Source organism: Scatophagus argus, chromosome 17 (genome assembly GCF_020382885.2).
Source record: "Scatophagus argus isolate fScaArg1 chromosome 17, fScaArg1.pri, whole genome shotgun sequence".
Lineage (NCBI taxonomy): Eukaryota > Metazoa > Chordata > Actinopteri > Scatophagidae > Scatophagus > Scatophagus argus.
Window position 1 is genome coordinate 15,837,700 of NC_058509.1, and position 18,640 is coordinate 15,856,339.

The following is an 18,640-nucleotide window of genomic DNA, read 5'->3' on the forward strand; positions in this document are numbered from 1 at the left end:
TCAGGATACCATATCAGGAGCCTGAAACTGAAGCAGCTAAACAGAGGTCAGCCACCATTAACTGTATTATTTACCCCAAATTACTGGCAGTAGGAACAGGAGCTTATGTGGTATTACTTTATATGACCAGTAGTAGCTGGGGTGCTCTTCCCTCCCCAAGTGAACCCAGTGGCTACAAACCAGTTTCAGACTCACAAGCGGCTAACAAAAGGTGTGTTTGTTTTTCTGCCTCGAGTCAATGTGTGAATTAACTGAAGGAAAGACAACAAGGCACTATTTACCTTGTCAACTTGTATAGAATGTCAAACACATATGGTGTATGTCCTGTTAGCTACACAAATACAACTGCTTAAACTCTAATTGAGTGATTTCATGGCTACATTGTATGTGTGCATGTGTCACTTGGAGTATTCAAAATCCTCAGACTCCTGTCTGAAGTCATAGGAGTGAAACTGTCACGATAAAATCGCATTTGAGTATTTCTGCAGTTTAAGAACAAAGACAAAGTCACATGTTTTGAAGTCAAAGAAATACAACTTTATTTATTTGAGTGTAAACAAAAAAAGCAACCAAAAAAAGAACTGCATAGGAAATGTTTAAAGTCCACAGAGTACAGAGAGAGCAGCAGGCGGCCAATATATTATAGTCTCCTCTGCCTTATTTAGACTGAAGACCTGACATCTGCACTTAAACTCAGCACAATGTGTGAGTGTGTGTTAAGAGGGAGGGAAGATGTGCTGGAAAACATGTGTGTGCGCGCGCGCATGCACACACACGTACACACACACACACACACACACTCTTGTGTTTCCATCACTTGTGGGGACATTACACAGACTTGCATTAATATCTCAGAGACTTAACCACCACCTAACCATAACAATAAACACTACTTGCCTAATCTTTACCCTCACCTTAACCAAACCCTAACCCTACAGATTTTTGTCCCCACAACTACAGGAACATGCGTCCACACAGACACACACACCAGGGTGGACTGATAACACACACACACACACACACACACAGCAGTCTGGCTGAGGAAGCACCAGCAGCACCCATCTAAACTCAGCTGGCCACGCTGGCTCGCCCTGCCTCTTGGACTGTTAGGAGGATACATTCAGTGGATTTCTGCTTAGACAACATGGATGCAGCGCACAAACACAATGTACTCTCCACACACAACCAGCTGCTGGGAGAACAGAACACAGCGGAAACTGAGCTGGCCCATCTGATGTTAAAGCTGGTTTAAAAATGAACAAGGTGCTGCATGTTCCACTACAACCACATGATTGCACCTAATACCCTCAGTATTGCTGGTGTGGAACATTTAGCACCAGATGTTAGAGGAAAATGCTGTTGTTGTTTTTCCTGTGGTCTCTTGTGTCTTGTAATGGCACCAGCAGCTGATCGTAGCATGTGAGCATCAACAAGAGCCTGTTTAACCCCTTTCTTCACAAAATACATTCTAAAAGGGCCAATCAGCATCAAGTAGTGAGAAGCATTTGTACTTTTTTGTGGAAGAAAACAAAAATTGGCAGAAAAAAAGAAAAGAACAAACACAAAATAGATTAATCAGGGGAAACTAACCGAAAGCCTTATTGTTTCAGATTTAGAAGTTATTTGTTTTATAATATGCAAATGGACACACAAAAGAATCAGACTAGTACTGAGAGGTCAAAACGGGGGAAAAAGTCACTACATTATCACTAGGGGACACATTTCAATGAGACACCTGCAGGGCAGGGCTGCTGAAAACTACCTGAGTTTTATTTTTTTTCCTTTCTAAATTTTCCAATCTTTCTTTTTTCTTTCTGTATACAATCATTAAAAGGAGGTCTATGACCGTTGCACACATCACCTGGTGCAGCTTTGCTTTTTCTCTCTTAAAGCTGTGAGAAAGCAGAAATAAAATGGTGGACAAAAACCACAGGGGCCCAATAACAAAAAAAACAAAAACCCGCCAAGCAGGAGTGCAGTCAACCAATCATGTGCTCAACATCCATCATCACCGCACTTCCTGAATTCTTATAAGGACAAAGAATGGAGCTGATTGCAAGTTTGTACTGGAATAACCTAGCTGCTCTTCACATGACAGGCCCATTACAAGGTAAAACACAAAATGGCCGCACTGTGGATTCATCATTGTTAAGGTAAATCTGCGCTCAACAGGAAGCTTTTACAGCATCCTAAAGTTACAGGGCTTGAGTGTGAACAACATATCTACCCACATTATGCATATTAGAAAGAGCTGATGGAAATGGAGCACACCAGCCTTCTGCAGTGATCTGAAAACTCCATGGTTTCTCAGGAATTGAGGTATGGCTGGCAGAACAGGTTGTGCTGTGCAGAGCCTCTTGAGAACAGGAAATACAATCGCAAAGGTCAAAGGTTAATTCCACCCAATGCAATCTTAACACACACACACACACTCTCTCTCACTCTCTCTCTCTCACTCACACACACACACACTCTCTCTCTCTCACTCTCACACACACACACACACACACATCTTTGGGTATATATTTTGGTAAAAACCATCCCAAAAGTCAGCTACCCACCCCATCTGAGTTTTTCAACACCTATCTGAGAGACGTCAGTATACTACAAGGACTTTTTAAAGCATGCAACAAGATGAAAAACAAATAAAGGTTTAAAATACATTTTTCCTCTTTAAGAGTGAAGACCTAAAGATCTTAAAGATAGAACTCTGCAATCTTAATAAAAAAAAAACCTGATGCAACATGAATGAACATTTCACAGAGTAATACTGAAAAGCAAAAACAATCTTACTGGTGAAATTAGGTGTTGGGTTCAAAGCAGCAGGGTGTGTGGAATCATCAATATGTGCTAATAGCTCCATGTAAATCATAAACCGTCCTGTTGTCACGACTTAGCGGGAATCCTCTGATGGGTTTGTTTAAACCACACTCAGAATGGTTGAGTTTCAACTTAGCTCAAGGCCAGCCAACATCAAGTGTCCTAAAATCCACACTGAAATATTGGTAAATTGTGCTGAAATTAGAGGTCGTTCTTGTGCGTTCAAAAGTGGATGTGTGAAGCTCTTAACTCTTTACAAGAGGGCACATCCTCCTCCCCTCACCGCCTGCACACAGTAACAAAGTACTAGTGGAATCTGCATGTTCATCATCATCATCATCATCATCATCATCATCATCATGAGGTAAAGATAAATGGGGCCCAGCCCTTTTAAGTGCATCTAATCAGAGAGCAAGGATTTATTCTCAGGCACTCTGATTTAACATTTGTATCTATTGATATAATGGTCCAGTGACATTAGTCATCTACAACAGCATGGTCCAAATGCCAACCCTGTTTGGCACAGAACTCTCACTGATCATTTTGGCACAATGCTTTCATCTGAGAATATTTGGTTTCTTGATGATAAAAGGCATAGACTACCAGGCAATTTACAATAGAGGGTTGGAAGATGGTGTGATGACCATAATACAAATTTCACTTCAGCTAAAAACAGTACCATGATCTTTGGTCCTAGCGCTATGGGACGTGTACTGTACGGTAGCACAAGAAGAGTCAATAAATGAGGTATATTTCTAATGTATAAATATCTGTTGAGGTATGCTTAAATAAAAGAGTAAAAATTAGGTATTCAGAATGAGTAACAAGCTGAGGTATTTGAATGTTTAAATGCACAGTAGCAATGAGTGACATACTGTATCTGAGGTATTCAGAAGTTGAGGTATAGGAGAAAGGAGGTAAAGCGTCCGTTGAGGTACAGGATGTCTGAGATATGACAATGTAGATCCCTATCACGTACAGACGGACCCTCTCCTCAGAGGTGAGAGTCAGTCAGAGTATCTTTTCACAGGTCTCAAGATTCTTTGCTAGGCTAAGGAAGTGGCTAACAGAACCTCAGTTGTCGAGTGCTTCCAGTGGGACACAGTTTGAACAAAGGACAAGGGGATTCAAAACCCCACAACTCTTTCACCTTAGAGTTAGCATCACTTACTTTCTATGTTAATTAGATTGGAATACAAATGCTAATCTGAGATGCTACTTTGAACCTATGGGCCATCTATAATATGTATAAAATTGGGGAACTATTTGATGGGCTGAGGCGATAAATGCGAGGGGGAGAAAGGGGTTCTCTTTGGTGCTGGTATGTTAAGTATACGAACATTTCTGCGGAAAGACAAAGAGGATTTTTTTTTTTTTTTAAACCTGCTTCACATAACAAGAGCCTTACTGTTAGCAGGATGTCAAGGTACTCATGAACAATAAACTGTGACCCCATCACAGTTTATTTTTCTAAGTCTATCATTGACAGTGCTATGAACTCAACTCCATGAGGTTTATGAACTTCCCAGCAACGATTATTAAAGATAATGTTCTTTAAAGGGTTTTTTAGTTTCTTTAATTGCCAAATCTACAGTTGGCCATTGTGCAGAAATCCTAACTTTGGTTGACTCCAGTAGTTGGTCTATAGACCTCCGTCTTTAGAGGAACTGGTCTACTAGCGCTCAATCTGGAGAGGTCTCTTCAACTCCAAGGATCAATAAATAGGGCAGGGCTGTGTGATCACGCCCTCTCATTGGTCTGGACTAAATCCTAGGCCCCGGGAGCCAAAGGGAGTGGCTTTCAACCACAATCTAAATCCAAAGGATTGTAATCTTGGGCCTTTCATTTGATGCCATTAATGTCCTCTGGACAGCCAAATCAGGAGTCTAATTGTGAGGCTTTTGTCACACAGCATGCCTCACCAAAAAGGTGTCATTCTATATGATTAAATCTCTTTAAATTAATACCACTAATAGATGCAGATCTTGGAAAATCCATGTCCAAAATCCTTTGGTGGGTCCTCTCTTTTGATGGAGACACTGCTCCCCTTGCATACTAATATTTGTATCTTCAGCTGCAACTGACTGGAGTAGTAGTAACAACACAGGTTCTCTCATTTTTTTTCCCCAGAGACATTACTTCATCCAGTTTTACATGAAACAATTGGGAGGTATGATAGCTGAGAGAACGGACACTTTTTTGGGGGGATCATTTCAGGGATCATTTTGGAGATCAATTCCTAATATATATTATTACTTAGAAATCTATCAAATCAGCATTAGCTAGTAAAGCTCGAGGGTGAGCTTGAAAAGTATTGATCATTTTAATCAGTCCTACGTGACCTGAACTAAATTTGATTCTATCAAGTTTGGCATCGCTTAACACACTCGTCTTAGGCTATCATGACAACAACTCCACAAAGCCACAAAGAGAGAACAGCTGATGCGAAAGCGAAAAACACATGAAAGGGACATGACTGTACCCCAGTTTCCTCTCGGAGCAAAGTCCTCTAATGAGAATAAATCATGCAGCCTCTACAGCGGTCTGAGTATTGTCTCAGCAACAACATTCAGGAGGTTCACTTTAACTCATATTTCAAAATGCACAGCAAGAATTCCATTAATCCTGTGCAAATATCAACCAAACAGTCTTTTCTTTTTTGTCTCTCTTAAATAACAAAGTATAGAGGTAGACTTTTCTTCTTTGTAAAACTTCACGGACTAAAAGCTCTGCTCAATGACAATGAGTACATTCATAAAGAGCTAAATGAGGTAGGTATGGAGCAGAGGGTACAAGATTTCAAGAAAAGTGAGAAATTCCCTGAGATGGATACTTAAGGAAAGCTTGCAGAGAAAATTCAGAGCAGAAGAAGGGAAATATGGCTCTTTTACTACTGATTATCAATTTGTAGAGGTCCCCTTTTTCATACATACCACAGATATCTGATTAGGAGAATATCAATGCAAAAAAATCTACAGTTTTAATTTCCCTTCACTTCAAGATGCTCTCAATCCCCTCTGAGCTCTCCTCCTAATGTGTCTGTTGATTCATTCTCTCTCCTCCATTTCCTTCATTGAAAAACCTGCAAAAGGGGCAAACGGAGGGAGAGAATGCAAAAATAAACTTTTTTTAGAACTTGAGGATGCGATTATTTCCAAAGTCAACAACCACAATGACTCCGTCCGGCGTCACAGCCACACCGGAGGGGCGATCCATCTGTCCAAAGCCACTCCCCTGTGCGCCAAATTTGCATAAGAAGTTTCCATTGGGCTCGAACACTTGGACTCTATGGTTACGGGAATCTGCCACGATGATGCGGTTCTCCTGGTCCACTGCGACACCCTGGGGCCGCAAAAACTGCCCGTTCCCGGTGCCCTCAGAGCCCAGAAAGCGAGCTGACTGGCAGTCTGGTCGGATGACCAGGAGCCGGTGGTTGTTGAAATCGGTCACCACCAGGTGGTCTTCGTGATTGAAGGCCACTCCTCTGGGAGAATCAAAGTGTTTCCAAAGGGCCCCCTCAAAGCCGTACTTGTTGAGGAAAGAGCCGTCAGGGGCAAAAAGCTGCACGCGGTGGTTCCTGGTGTCTGAGACCAGGATCTTACCCTCAGAGTTGACAGCCACATCCCAGGGATAGTTGAACTGCCCATTCTTGGTACCCTTTTCCCCAAACTTCAGCAGGAACTGGCCCTCAAAAGTAAACACCTGTCAGACAAAGTAAGTTTCTTAGGGCCCAACATGTCGACATCTGCAGCAGTAGAGCATTGTATATGAGTTTATAGGACTTTTTGATCCATGTATGAAAGAATACATGGATCAGAATTCCAGATATTATGCAAAATTAGTAAGCAGAAATGTTTGGAAATAGGAGCTCATACCTGCACACGGTGATTGTCCTTATCAGCCACAATGATTCGTCTCTGAGTGTCACATGCAACCCCTGCTGGACGATCAAACTGACCAGGCCGGGAACCTAGAGAGCCAAACTTATGGTGGAAGGCACCACAAGGCTTGAATATCTGGAGAGGGGAGATTTTAACGTTACATCACTGGAGAACTCACTCTGTACCATCTATCCTGTAAAGACAGTGTTTTCCTTAGATTTGTGGAAGACCTGAGTGTATGTAGTTGGTGGGAAGTTTTGCCTAATAAAACATTAAAACATTTTATGGGTTTTTAATAAAAAAAAAATAAAAAATGCCACTTTAGGTCATTTCGGACCACTGTTATTACCACCACCAGAATGTTGGGGAAAAACAAGAGAAGATAATAAATACCCACCAATAAACGCCTCAAAAAGTGGTTAACAAAGTCCACTGAGGAGTAACTACAACCATTAAATCCAGGAAAAATCATTAGTTAGTTTTATTACTTTTATTAGCTTTAATACACTCCACAGTGAAACTGCATTAGGCTTGTGCCCCAAACGGGTTGGGTGCTGCACCTAAACCTTATAAAAGCTCTTTGCTCAGCTTTGTGCGAGCACTCTAGAGCTGGAATTATACTTAAGTCGTCAGCGAGTATTCATCAGCTCTGTGCTGAGCTTCAATTTTCTTGCTGACCACGTGGACACGTCCATGTGTCCTCTGCACTACAACAAGCTGTGTGATCCATCTATGCATGTGTGGAGTGTGTCCTCCAAACCAACTCCAGAAAGGAGTATAAACAGAGCTACTGCACATCTGTAGTGTCCACAGCCGTCCATATACATGTCCGTTTGGGAATATATTTGAAGCTAATGTACACACAGCTAATGTCATCACCAAGAAAAGCGATACACATACAATATGCCACAATCACTCAGGCACATGGAGCTTGTGCTAAGTTGTTAAACACAGTGTTATTTTTAAGATTCTTTATCGCTATTGATTCATTACTATAAAATCATTCTAGTGACAAGACATCACAGTGACTGTGATTGTGTATGCAACTGTGTGCATGTGTGTGTGAGTGTGTGTGGAAAGTAGGAGGAAAACATTTCAAAGTTTACCAAGCCAGATAAACATTTTATCAGTAAAAAAAATAAATAAATAAACTTCATGAACCAATGATACACAAAAATGTCAACTGAACATATATCCACTCTCATTGCAATTAATAAATACAAACTGAAACTGAATACAGAATTAATGCCTTTGAAAGTAGGGTTCAAATAAAGTAGGTTTCTTCACATTTGAAAGTCGTGCTCTACCTGTATACGGTTGTTACTGCGATCAGCCACCACCACGTATCCCTCCTTGTCCACACTGATGCCCCAGGGACGACACAGCTGACCATCTCCTTCCCCCTCGCACCCGAAGGATGACACTTGGGAGCCCAGGGAGCCATAGCTTCGCCCTGACTTCACGTTAACCTTGAAGGGGCTTCCCTGGATGTGCTGGTTACAAACTAATACGGACACAAGGTGCTCCCCCTCATATTTAGGCAGGTAGCTGACAGTGTACGAACCGTTCTGGTGGTCGGTTACCTCCGCTGCAGAGAGGTTACCATCTGTGACCGACATCACTATCGCAGAGACTGCATCCCCGCCAGAGAGACGTGGCTCGCCGTCATGGTCGTATCCAATCACAGTGAAGGAGGCAGGCTTGCCACGAAGCGCACTTTTTAGACCTTCACCATGAGCTTTGGTGACTGGAGCAAAGGCTCCGCTACTGATGAGGCCCATGGACTGGATGGCTATGTACAGCGCCTGCGGGAAGTATGACGAAACATTTAAATGCTTTATGAGTTTTAAAGGTTTGCTTGTAAAAACAGAAGAGACAACCCCAAGGTTAGCGACTTCCTTAATGTTAAAATCCAAACAAACTTGAGGTGCTGAAGATCCGTGATCTATGGGGTCCGTGTGCCTACCTGGTCTGGAGGAGTAAACATGAAGCGATCATCCTCTTGCGGCTGCAACAGGCCCCTCAAAGCCTTGAGTTCATGGATCTGGGTGAGCATTCGCTCCCTGGCCAGCAGCACGTCAAGGTGGCGACCCTCATCTAGCACCTGACTGACAGCAGCAATGGTGCTATCCAACTTGGTCAGACTCTGGTGCAGTTTCTCCACCTGCAGGTACAGAGACTTGGCCTTCACCTGTCGGATCTTCTCCACCTGAAAGGAGACAGAACACCACAGAGAGAATGTTTAGCCTCACTAACTGGGATTTTATTGTTCGAGGAGCGTAGAAGACACATTACAGAGACATCCACAATACTGATATTTCTGATGTTTTGAAACACAGTGTTTTACACAGCAAAAGAAGAATCAAATTTTTATTAGCAGTATATATATTTTTACATACAGATACTGAATTTAACCCATCCTCAGTTGAACACACATGCAACACCCCGCAAATTACATGCAGTGAAACACACACAGGAGCAGTGGGCAGCATCAAGTGCCCTGGGAGCATATTGGGGGGTTAAGTGCCTTGCTCAAGGGCACATCAGCCAGCTAATGAAGGTGGGGGGGGGGGGGGGGATCGTCCGGTGGGGGAATCGAACCGGTGACCCTCCGAACACAAGCCGCTTCTCCAACCTCTAGGCCACGGCTGCCCACGAAAGCAATGTTGGCAGTCAAAACAGACACAGCTGCATACATTTTTGCATTTTAAAGGTTCCCCTTTTCTAAGCTACCCTTCCATAATGAAGGGTAGCATATAAAGAAATTCAACTGCATAAAACAACAAGGTTTCAAACATCAACGCAGTTGATTTGATACCTTGTGGGAGCTCAGCAGCAATGGTGCCCTGGCCTCTGATCCCCTGATTTAGACTGCGTTTTTGAATTGTGGTCATCCTCATTTGTAAACATGTATTTAATATATTTGATTTTACAAGTGAAAGTGAATGTGACATTAAACAGAAGAGAAGTCTACAGGAACCTCCAAACTACACACTGTCACGAGCAAGTCTGCCCACAGGATGGCAGCAATGTTCCGACTATGTCAGGTTTGAAGAAGAAAATCTGGGTGATGGCCAATTATCTACATACAGATCACTGACTGGGCATCAGTATATCAGTCTTAACCGGTCCAGCGGAATGCAGATTAAGTGAAGAGACAAGAAGCAGCGGAGGGAGTTACAGGAGACATTCACTGCCATTATAAAGTTGATCTGAAGCTGACTGAAGCTTGATGGGCACAGTGGGGAAATTTCTCGAACTTCTATGACTTCCAATCACATGTATTTCTGTATAAAGAGTATTATACAGGAGAGGGTCAGCCGTGGCCTAGAGGTTGGAGAAGCGGCTTGTGATCAGAAGGTCACCAGTTTAATTCCCCCACCGGACGGGCAGGAAAAATTTGTGTGGTGGAGTGATTAATGGGAAAAATAACCCCCAACCTCGTGGGCTTAACCCCCAATTTGCTCCCCGGGCACTTGATAGTTGCAGCCCACTGCTCCTGTGTGTTTCACTGCATGTTGCGTGTGTATTTCATATTTCATTCAGTGTTGGGTTAAATGCAGAAAAGTAATTTCCCAGTTTGGGATTAATAAATGTATGTCCATGTATGTCATTAGAAAATATGGATATTATCTTTATGATCACACACTGCGATTCGCTCTGGCTCCAGATCATTTACTTTCTTACAGCAGATATTTAACCCTACAAAACATTTCTTAACCCGTTGTGAACAACATCTGCAAGTTTCTTTCTTCTTGCCTGTGCAATACAACAGAAACAATAAGATAACAATGTGTAAAATTGTATACAAAGTAGACTTTTCAAAGAGACAGCAGGGAGTGGAGTACTGTGTTACTGGGAGAATTATTCAGCCAATCATAAAAAACAAAAAAATGGACCATCATTTAACCATGACACATTTCTGTCATGGTGAGAAGCCAGATAAAATTACAGTACAGCGAGTGAGAATAAAGGGTGGCAGAACCTGAGAAGCCAGGATTGGGCTCTTACTTAACGTCACCTAACAAAAAGAATATAACATAATAGCCTGGCTGCCTCTGTGGTTAGGAGGACTTTTGATAGTAGGGAAGGACTGAAAAGAAACAAAGACTCCACAAGAGAGGGGTCTTTTGTTAATCCTTGGAATAAGTGGAACTGAAATTTGCATCTGTGAGACTAGAATTACACTTTATAGTCACCAAGGACAAAGACTAAAGTTAGGCTTTGATGGACAGACAACTAGTTTTAGGTCGTCAGTTGAAAATACTCAACAGCAGGGTGGGTATGGATTTCACAGAGGTACAGAGAAAAAAATCTAGCGAGCTTGATCTTTTTCAATGGAACAACTATTCATAAGCACTCTCAAACCATAAAATATAGAAGACACCCAGAGCTGCATTCAGGTCACATGTTTTAGGCTTGAGTCATATTTAGCTATTAGCTAACTGGAGGTTATCTCTCAGCCATGAATCTCTCTACTTCAGCGCTGAGTCACTGTAGAGTGTCCTTCATTTTCCCCCAACACCTCTGACAGCACAGGTGGCCATCAGCACTAGCAGAGTCATTTCCAGTATCTTGTATGATTCAGGAGTTGTTGAGCTCAACTTGTAAGCTTTCCGCAACTGAGCTAAAGAAAGCAACAAGTAGCACGAGCAAAGCGTTGTGCAAAAAACAAAAAAACAATAAAAAAAAAACATCAAACCTGCACACACAGAGTCTGTGTTTGCAACCATGCTATGGTCGCCTGTAACGACTTCATCAGGTCAGGGATAAAGAGTGAGTTCTGCAATGGTGTAAAAGGGATTAAAGGGGGAACATGGGTAAGTGAAAACCTTCTTTGTGACACTTTGACCTGTGTGCTCTCACACACACATACACACACACACACACTGAGAGCTGCGAGATCTGAGATCTGAGGGAGTAAGACAGCTCAGTTTTTACGATGTCACTTCTTCTGAGGAGAGGAGAAGTGAGTGTTTGGTGTTTCTGGGTGTTTGGCTAAATTATTGCTCAACGTCTGTTGAGAAAAAGCTGGGACATAAACTCACATTTGCACGTATTACAAATGTAACTATTTGGTTTCGGTCATAATTGGTATGATGCAGATTTTGTGTGTTTGTATGTGTGTGTTAGAGACTTGAGTGGTACGATGGCATGCATGAACTTCACTCTCCTTTCTGTGTGGTTCTTCAATTATTAAACTAACAATTACAAACTTTATAAACAGTTTTAGGAACTGACTAGACGTGAATGAACATGAATGTTTCAGCTCACCTTCCACAGTAGTTCACACTCCCTCTCCTCCAGCGCTTTCTTATGTCTGAGGACGAGGGCCTTCACTTCAGTCTGCACCACCTTGGCTTTGATCTCCACCTGCTCTGCCATGGCCTGGACCTTCTCCATGCTCAGCTGGAGAAACAAAACACGATGTTGTCATCTTACTGATGTGGAATAACATCCTGTCAGCTTATCTGACAGCCAGCTGATCCAAAAAAACAAGTGAATTTTAAGAATGACCACTTGCAATAATAATGAAGCAAACAGTGAGAAAAATGATAGACACTGAAGTGAGGATAAGCATATAAACAATTATCACTCACTGGGTAGTGCAAAAACGAGAAGTTCAAATACACCTCTGCTTGCTTTATTACTCAGATGGGACACAGACGACCCCCAGAAACAGGATGCAGGGAAGCAGGAAACATTAAAAGAAAGACACTGTATGTGACATCTTCCTGGCAAATGAATGGACAAACACCTGCTTAGTCTATCCATTTCTCACGTTTGGTGGCTCCTTTAGAAGGGGGAAAGGAAAGCTGCATCAGGAACAGGAAGTCACTTCACACTGCACAAGATGATGCAACTTCCTCGTGGGCTAAATCCTACTCATTCCTGATATTCGGCATCACAAAAACTATAAGCACTAAAGTCTCTCCCTTCGTAGTGCAGTATCAAAACATTTGAAAAGTATCCACAGAAATGAGTTTTGATATATGTCGAGTATCAAAATTCAGCATTTCATTCTTACACTTGGTTATCGATCAATACTTATTAATTTATTTATTTTATTGTCTCAATCTAAATTTTACTCCAACTTTAAACTGTGTATTTAGGTAAAGTTCTTTATTTAATACCAAGCATTTTGGCCAGGGCGTCAGGTCATCACTTTGCTAAATACTGGTAGTAAAAAGTATAAGCTTGAAAAATTCCACCTTGGATGGCTTGAGCTTTTACAGCCCACAATTTGGGTTAAATGCACATCCCTCTCCCTCCCATCCCCTGCTTATTTTATCTGGCTTTTCCTCTGGTGTTTTCTGGGAGGTCACAGGGTGAACCGGACCTCACAGGGACGAAGGGGAGGAGGGATAAGGCTTCCTTTGTGATATCAGCCACAGGGATCATAGGTCACCTAAACCACTACAGGTCGTGATCCGCAACCCCCGTCTTAAGACACATACCACCCAACCCCACCACACCCCTGCAAGAACAAAGACTGGCAGTAGGGCACTTTTCTCTTTCGCCTGGCCAATTGAGGCAGGCAGCTACAGGGTCAACTAAATCAGGCTTCCACTGAGGGAACAGCAGGGAAGGAATCCTGCAGGAATCAGGAGAGGAACAGGGTGAGGAAGGGTGAAATATAAAGCCAACACCTTTCTCCAGTTCTCTCTACGTGTTCCTATAAAATTCTGATTTTTCTTTTCTAATTTTCATTCTACTGATTTATTTTTCTCCATCATTCTTCTTCTTCCTCCTCTGAGCTGGAGTGAGGAAAGAAGTAACAAATCAGTTCATGCTTCTCACACTTCATTTTCTGTCATCTGCTTCTTGGTCTCATAATCTGCCTATCCGTCTGCATGTCTATACCTTCTTCTCTTTCCATATTTCTCCTCAACACTCCCATAAGAGCACAGCTTGGAACACAAAGAGGGTCAAACTGACCAATCGAACGACAGAGTCAAAGAGCTCCGGCCAACCAGGAGGTCACAAGTCCAGGGTCAGAGGTCAGTTAAGATAATGGGTGTGGAGTGGGCGGAAATTTCCTACCTCAGGGGACAGGAGGGTGTGTGGTGTGTGTGTGTGTGTGTGTTTACATATTATCTGGCGTCAGCATTTACTCCCATGGTGACCCGGGATAAAATGGACAAACACATACCAAACACGGCAACGTGCTGCCAGATGGTTGGGGGTTTTCTTATGACTTAGCTGCACAGATCCTGGTGCTTTTGAGAAAACAGATTATTGAAGCTGTTGATGTGACTCTTTTTTTCAAGACAAGACAAGACCCGTGTCACAAGTTTTAAACTTTAAACTCCACAGGCCCTGGAGTCTGGCTTTTAAGTGAGCAAATCCATGTGATGATATCTTGGAATTTGTGGAACCCCCAAAGTGACATAAGTATACATGCATTAGAGTAAAAATTGTCCAGTCACTCAAAGGTCAAACTCGGTTGAGGAGATAGTGCATACCAACATGTCACGTGACGTTAGTGCAGCAGCTAGTGTGTCATGTTTCAGGAGCTTTTACCAAAGTCCTAACACTGCCCCACCTTCCAGGCACATTGGACAACATTTGCGTGTATGTGTGTGTGTGCATGTGTGATCTATCTTTTACCCCTTGGAACAGTCATGCTAGACAAGCTTGAATAATTAAATAAAAATAACAATTATATTCATTTTCAATGAATGCTTCAATTATTTTTTTCTTTGCTTAGGAGAAAAATTCTCCTTATTTTTTTTTTTGTTAAAGATCAAAAATACCTGCTGTTAACTGTTTTAAATCCATATGAAAACTGTTGGTGTTATTTTCTTTTCTGTCAACTGACTAATCAATTCAGCACAGTTGAAAATGATTCCCAGACCATTGTAGTCAGCTATCAAACGGTTCAAAATGGTGAAAACCTCTCATTCTTCCTTCAGCTGTGGATGTATGAGCTGCAATCTGAGGGGGGTCTAAGAAGCTGCCACCCAATCTATAATTACGTAAATGAAGAGAGGGAGTGCGTGTGTGTTTGTGTTGGTGTGGGAGTGAGAGTAAGAGGCAGAGGGAGCAAGCGAGAGAGAGAGAGAGTGACCGAATACGGGGAGGGCAAAGTGTTCCACTTCTTTAAAAGAGGAGGGGAGTTTTTCTTTTCTCTGAAATCCTTTAAATACCTCATCTACCCTCCCCCATCGTCCTCAACACTCCTCCTCCCCTTTGACCTTCAGCACTGCCCCTGCCAGACCCCACGCCCTGCGCCCACCCCCTTTCAGGGCCAGCTGGACACCTCTAACCCCAGGCTTCCCTGCAGCCCGGGACTGGTCACTCTCAAACATATTCAAGCTGATCATCCCTGATAGTCGGTCTGTCCATGCTGGGGGACGATGGAAGGACACAGCTGCTCTCTTCAGCTTCTCCTCTGTCCTCCTTTTGGATATATTCTCTGTAATTGATTGTTTTTTTTGATTGTTTTTACACTTTGTATTAGGTCAAATCACAAGACAGAGTGTAGTTTTTATGAAAGGGTTAAGGTTTTCTCACTACTGCTGCCCTGGTTCAAGACTTAAGGGGAAGAACAAGCAAACAAAAAAAATGACTCAAGGATATTTTTCCTTTCAGCCTCTATGAATGTGTCCGCCTGGGTTCCCGTCTCACCTGCACAGCCTGTCGTCCCTGCTGTGCATCTGCCAGCAGCTGGATGGTGATTGCCCTGCAGTCCTGTACGGCGTCTTGCAAATAAACAAAGGTGTGGCCCATGTGACGGCCCACGCTGCACTCCCTGCAGATAGGCACCGAGCAGGTTTCACAGAAAAACAGGAATACCTGGGCAAACAGGGACACAGGGATGGACAAATTAGTTTTGTATTCAGATTGCATGCCCTGTCAGGGCCGTGGATGATATAACAAACAAAAAATGGGTGCACACCGCAAATCAAATTGGACTTCAATCATGACTTCTCAAAGCCATATGCAGAAATTAAAATCTATTAATGTGTTATGTTGGATGCATCTACTTCTGATCAAAAATTTTGATTACTCTCACTATCTCAGAGGTTGATGTTCTAAACAACAACATTTTGACTCACACAACATTACCTTTTTGTATTACTCACTAACCATAAATGCTAAATGCTTAAAGGTCTTAATTTAACAGCATGAATGAGTTAATGTGTTAAAGAAATACAATCCTGAGAAAAAAACTGCATTTTTATACCTGTCTGTGAGGAAATGGTCAATGCTTTAACACAGATACATAAATATCACAGTCCTCCTTTTTCTAACACACACCAACATCTAGTAAATTCATACTGTAGGAGTGTAACGAGTGAAGAGGGTGAATTTTTACCGTTGTACTGTTGTGAGTCAGTAACAGCTGTCAATGAAACAAGTGACTGTTTCCCTTTCTATCACTCTCTTACACAAAAGCAAATAATGAGCAAAGACTATGAATGATAAACAAGTCATTCATATGCATGTGTTACCATGGAGGCTCAGGCTGGACACCCCACAGAGCCTCTCTGTTCCAAAGCACAGAGGCACTAAAGACCAAAAGTAGATCAATACTCTATAGGGCCATAAAGGGATGCTAATCCCATTTCACAATTTTCTAAATATTTATTACTGTTACAAAGCTGGCAACAGTCTCATAGTTGTCAAGATTTCAGCTTGAAACGTTTTAGTTTTATCAGGAAAAGTTCTGAATAAAGATTAAGCACAAGCCTTATTTCCTAAATTTCAAGGTTCAAATATAAACTTATGTATGTCATATTACATTAATCTTTATTACTTTAGCAGAAATGCTTGGTACTTGGTAGATAAAGTAGCATTTGGATAAGAAAAAAAGCCCCCCTGTCCCTCAGGAGTGAGAAGGAAAAATGTAATTTAACCTTGTTGATAAACCCTCAGCTTTTCTTTAAACTCCTCGGTTTGAATGCTGATTGTTTGTAATGAAGGGCTAATTAAATATGCACTGGCCATCGTATCCCAAAGAGACACCAGATCAATGCCCTCCAATAGCAAGAGACCTGAGTGAATGGGGAGGGGCCTGCAATCAATCCATCAATAAAGGCGGTTCCCTTGGGGAGCAGTATAATCTAATGAGACACAGACACACACACACACACACACACACACCTCCCCCTTTATCTGACTTCCTCCTCATTTCTGCCTCCTTCTTAAGCTCCTCTTGGGTCCTTTTCTTCTTGTCCTTTTCTTGTTGCTTTCTACAGAACCCTGTCCTCTACTACAGTCTCTGCACTGCTCTGTCACTCAATCCCCTCCCCTTCTCTCCCCTCATGTCCTCTCCCACCCCCCATCGACATCTACAAAATTCCAAGGGGACAGGGCACACAAAAGCAAGGAATGCTGCTGGGCTTGAGTGGAGGAGGAAGGTTGAGAAGACGATGATGGACACAGGGGCGGAGGCAGGGGTGAGGGACAGGCAGATTGATGGTGCAAGGACAGTGTGGATTCTGGTGTGCGATTGAGCCATAGTGCCTACAAGACTCAGATCATCAGATGAAGCTGACCTAGTATTGACAATTACATGATAGGTGGTTTAATGAGCTACACAATTTTTCGTTCAAATGAAAGCAAATCCTGAAATGAAAATGCTTATATGATATTTGAGATGTTTTCTCCGGGTTCTCCGGCTTCCTCCCACAATACCAAAAACATGCACATTAGGTTTATTGGCTACTCTAAATTGCCCCTAGGTGTGAGTGTGAGAGTGTGTGGTTGCTTGTCTTTGTGTGTTGGCCCTGCGATTGACTGGCGACCAGTCCAGGGTGAACCCCGCCTCTCGCCCGTAGTCAGCTGGGATAGGCTCCAGCTCCCCCGCGACCCTGACGGATAAGCGGTATAGAAAATGGATGGATGGATATTTGAGATGTTTATTATTTTATTTATTTATTTATTACAGACCTTACTTATTCCGATGAGACTGCAATTATTGGTGATTTCTATATTATCATGAACCTCAGTGTCTCTATTGATGACTATTTTCTTGGATGTTCAAAAAACTCAACACCCATCATCTACCAGGTTTAAAAATAGCTCTTCAGGAAGTTTACCTGTTATTACGATTCACCTGCCCAAATTTTCTCCCTGAATACCATACAATATACCCCAAATGTGCTACCAATTTTGCTTGTCAAATGCTTTCTCAGCAGTAACCCTTTACAAGTGAGACTAACACAGGCTGAATTTTTTAGCAAACAATTTTATATGCATTAAGGCGCGTATTTGTGTTCGTGTATGAAACAGTTCAACAGTTCATTCAAACATCCCAAAATACCCATGTGATTTTATATGAACCATTCAGAAATTAATAATATCTTATGACTGTGTTATCTTGTGTTTACGGTCACAATTTGTGGATGTGGAAACATGGCAAAAAGAAAAACAAGCGAAGAACAGAGCCCTCGTATTTAAAACCGAACTAGATCCCACGAGAAGCCTCCACTATCTTTAATACTATCTGCAGCTTACGTGTCACCATCAGCTCAGCACTCCTTGAGGTGAAACACTCATACACACAAGGTTGTAGATTACATAACACATCGGCCTCTTGGAACGCCAGTCAATATTATTGACTGGCACAGGATACTGGTTCTTCCCAGAGGTCTTCATGGACGGCTCCTGTTCCCTTCTGTTTGCCTCCATCTTTGTGTGCCTCTCTTGCTAACCCATAATTCAACAAGCTGGAAGTAATTTACCGCAAATATTTATTTTTATTCAACCTATGAGAGGCAAAAATGTATCACACACAAAACAAACTCTTTACCAGCGACGAATACAGCTGCTCTGTGAAGACATACAAAATTAGGACAGACTAGGCATTTTACAGCCACGCCATACAATGGACACGCCGGATACCCTCACACATGCAAGAACATACCAGAAAGATCCAGCATGCACGTGACACTAAATGTGAAAATCAACTGAAAAACAACGTAAAATAG

At 42.3% G+C, this 18,640-nt stretch overlaps 1 protein-coding gene across 1 annotated transcript in view; it reads right to left on the minus strand.

The window, feature by feature from the left end:
• Positions 1-514: 514 nt before the first annotated feature.
• trim71 (tripartite motif containing 71, E3 ubiquitin protein ligase) overlaps positions 515-18,640 on the minus strand; it is a 31,111-nt gene continuing 12,985 nt past the window's right edge. Inside the window, exons 2-7 of the mRNA XM_046417497.1 lie at positions 15,333-15,500; positions 11,976-12,110; positions 8,668-8,910; positions 8,009-8,506; positions 6,696-6,836; positions 515-6,522 (exon numbers count right to left, since the gene is read on the minus strand). Of these exons, the coding sequence (XP_046273453.1) occupies positions 5,950-6,522; positions 6,696-6,836; positions 8,009-8,506; positions 8,668-8,910; positions 11,976-12,110; positions 15,333-15,500 (1,758 nt within the window). The 3' untranslated portion in view covers positions 515-5,949. The remainder of the gene's footprint in view (positions 6,523-6,695; positions 6,837-8,008; positions 8,507-8,667; positions 8,911-11,975; positions 12,111-15,332; positions 15,501-18,640) is intronic.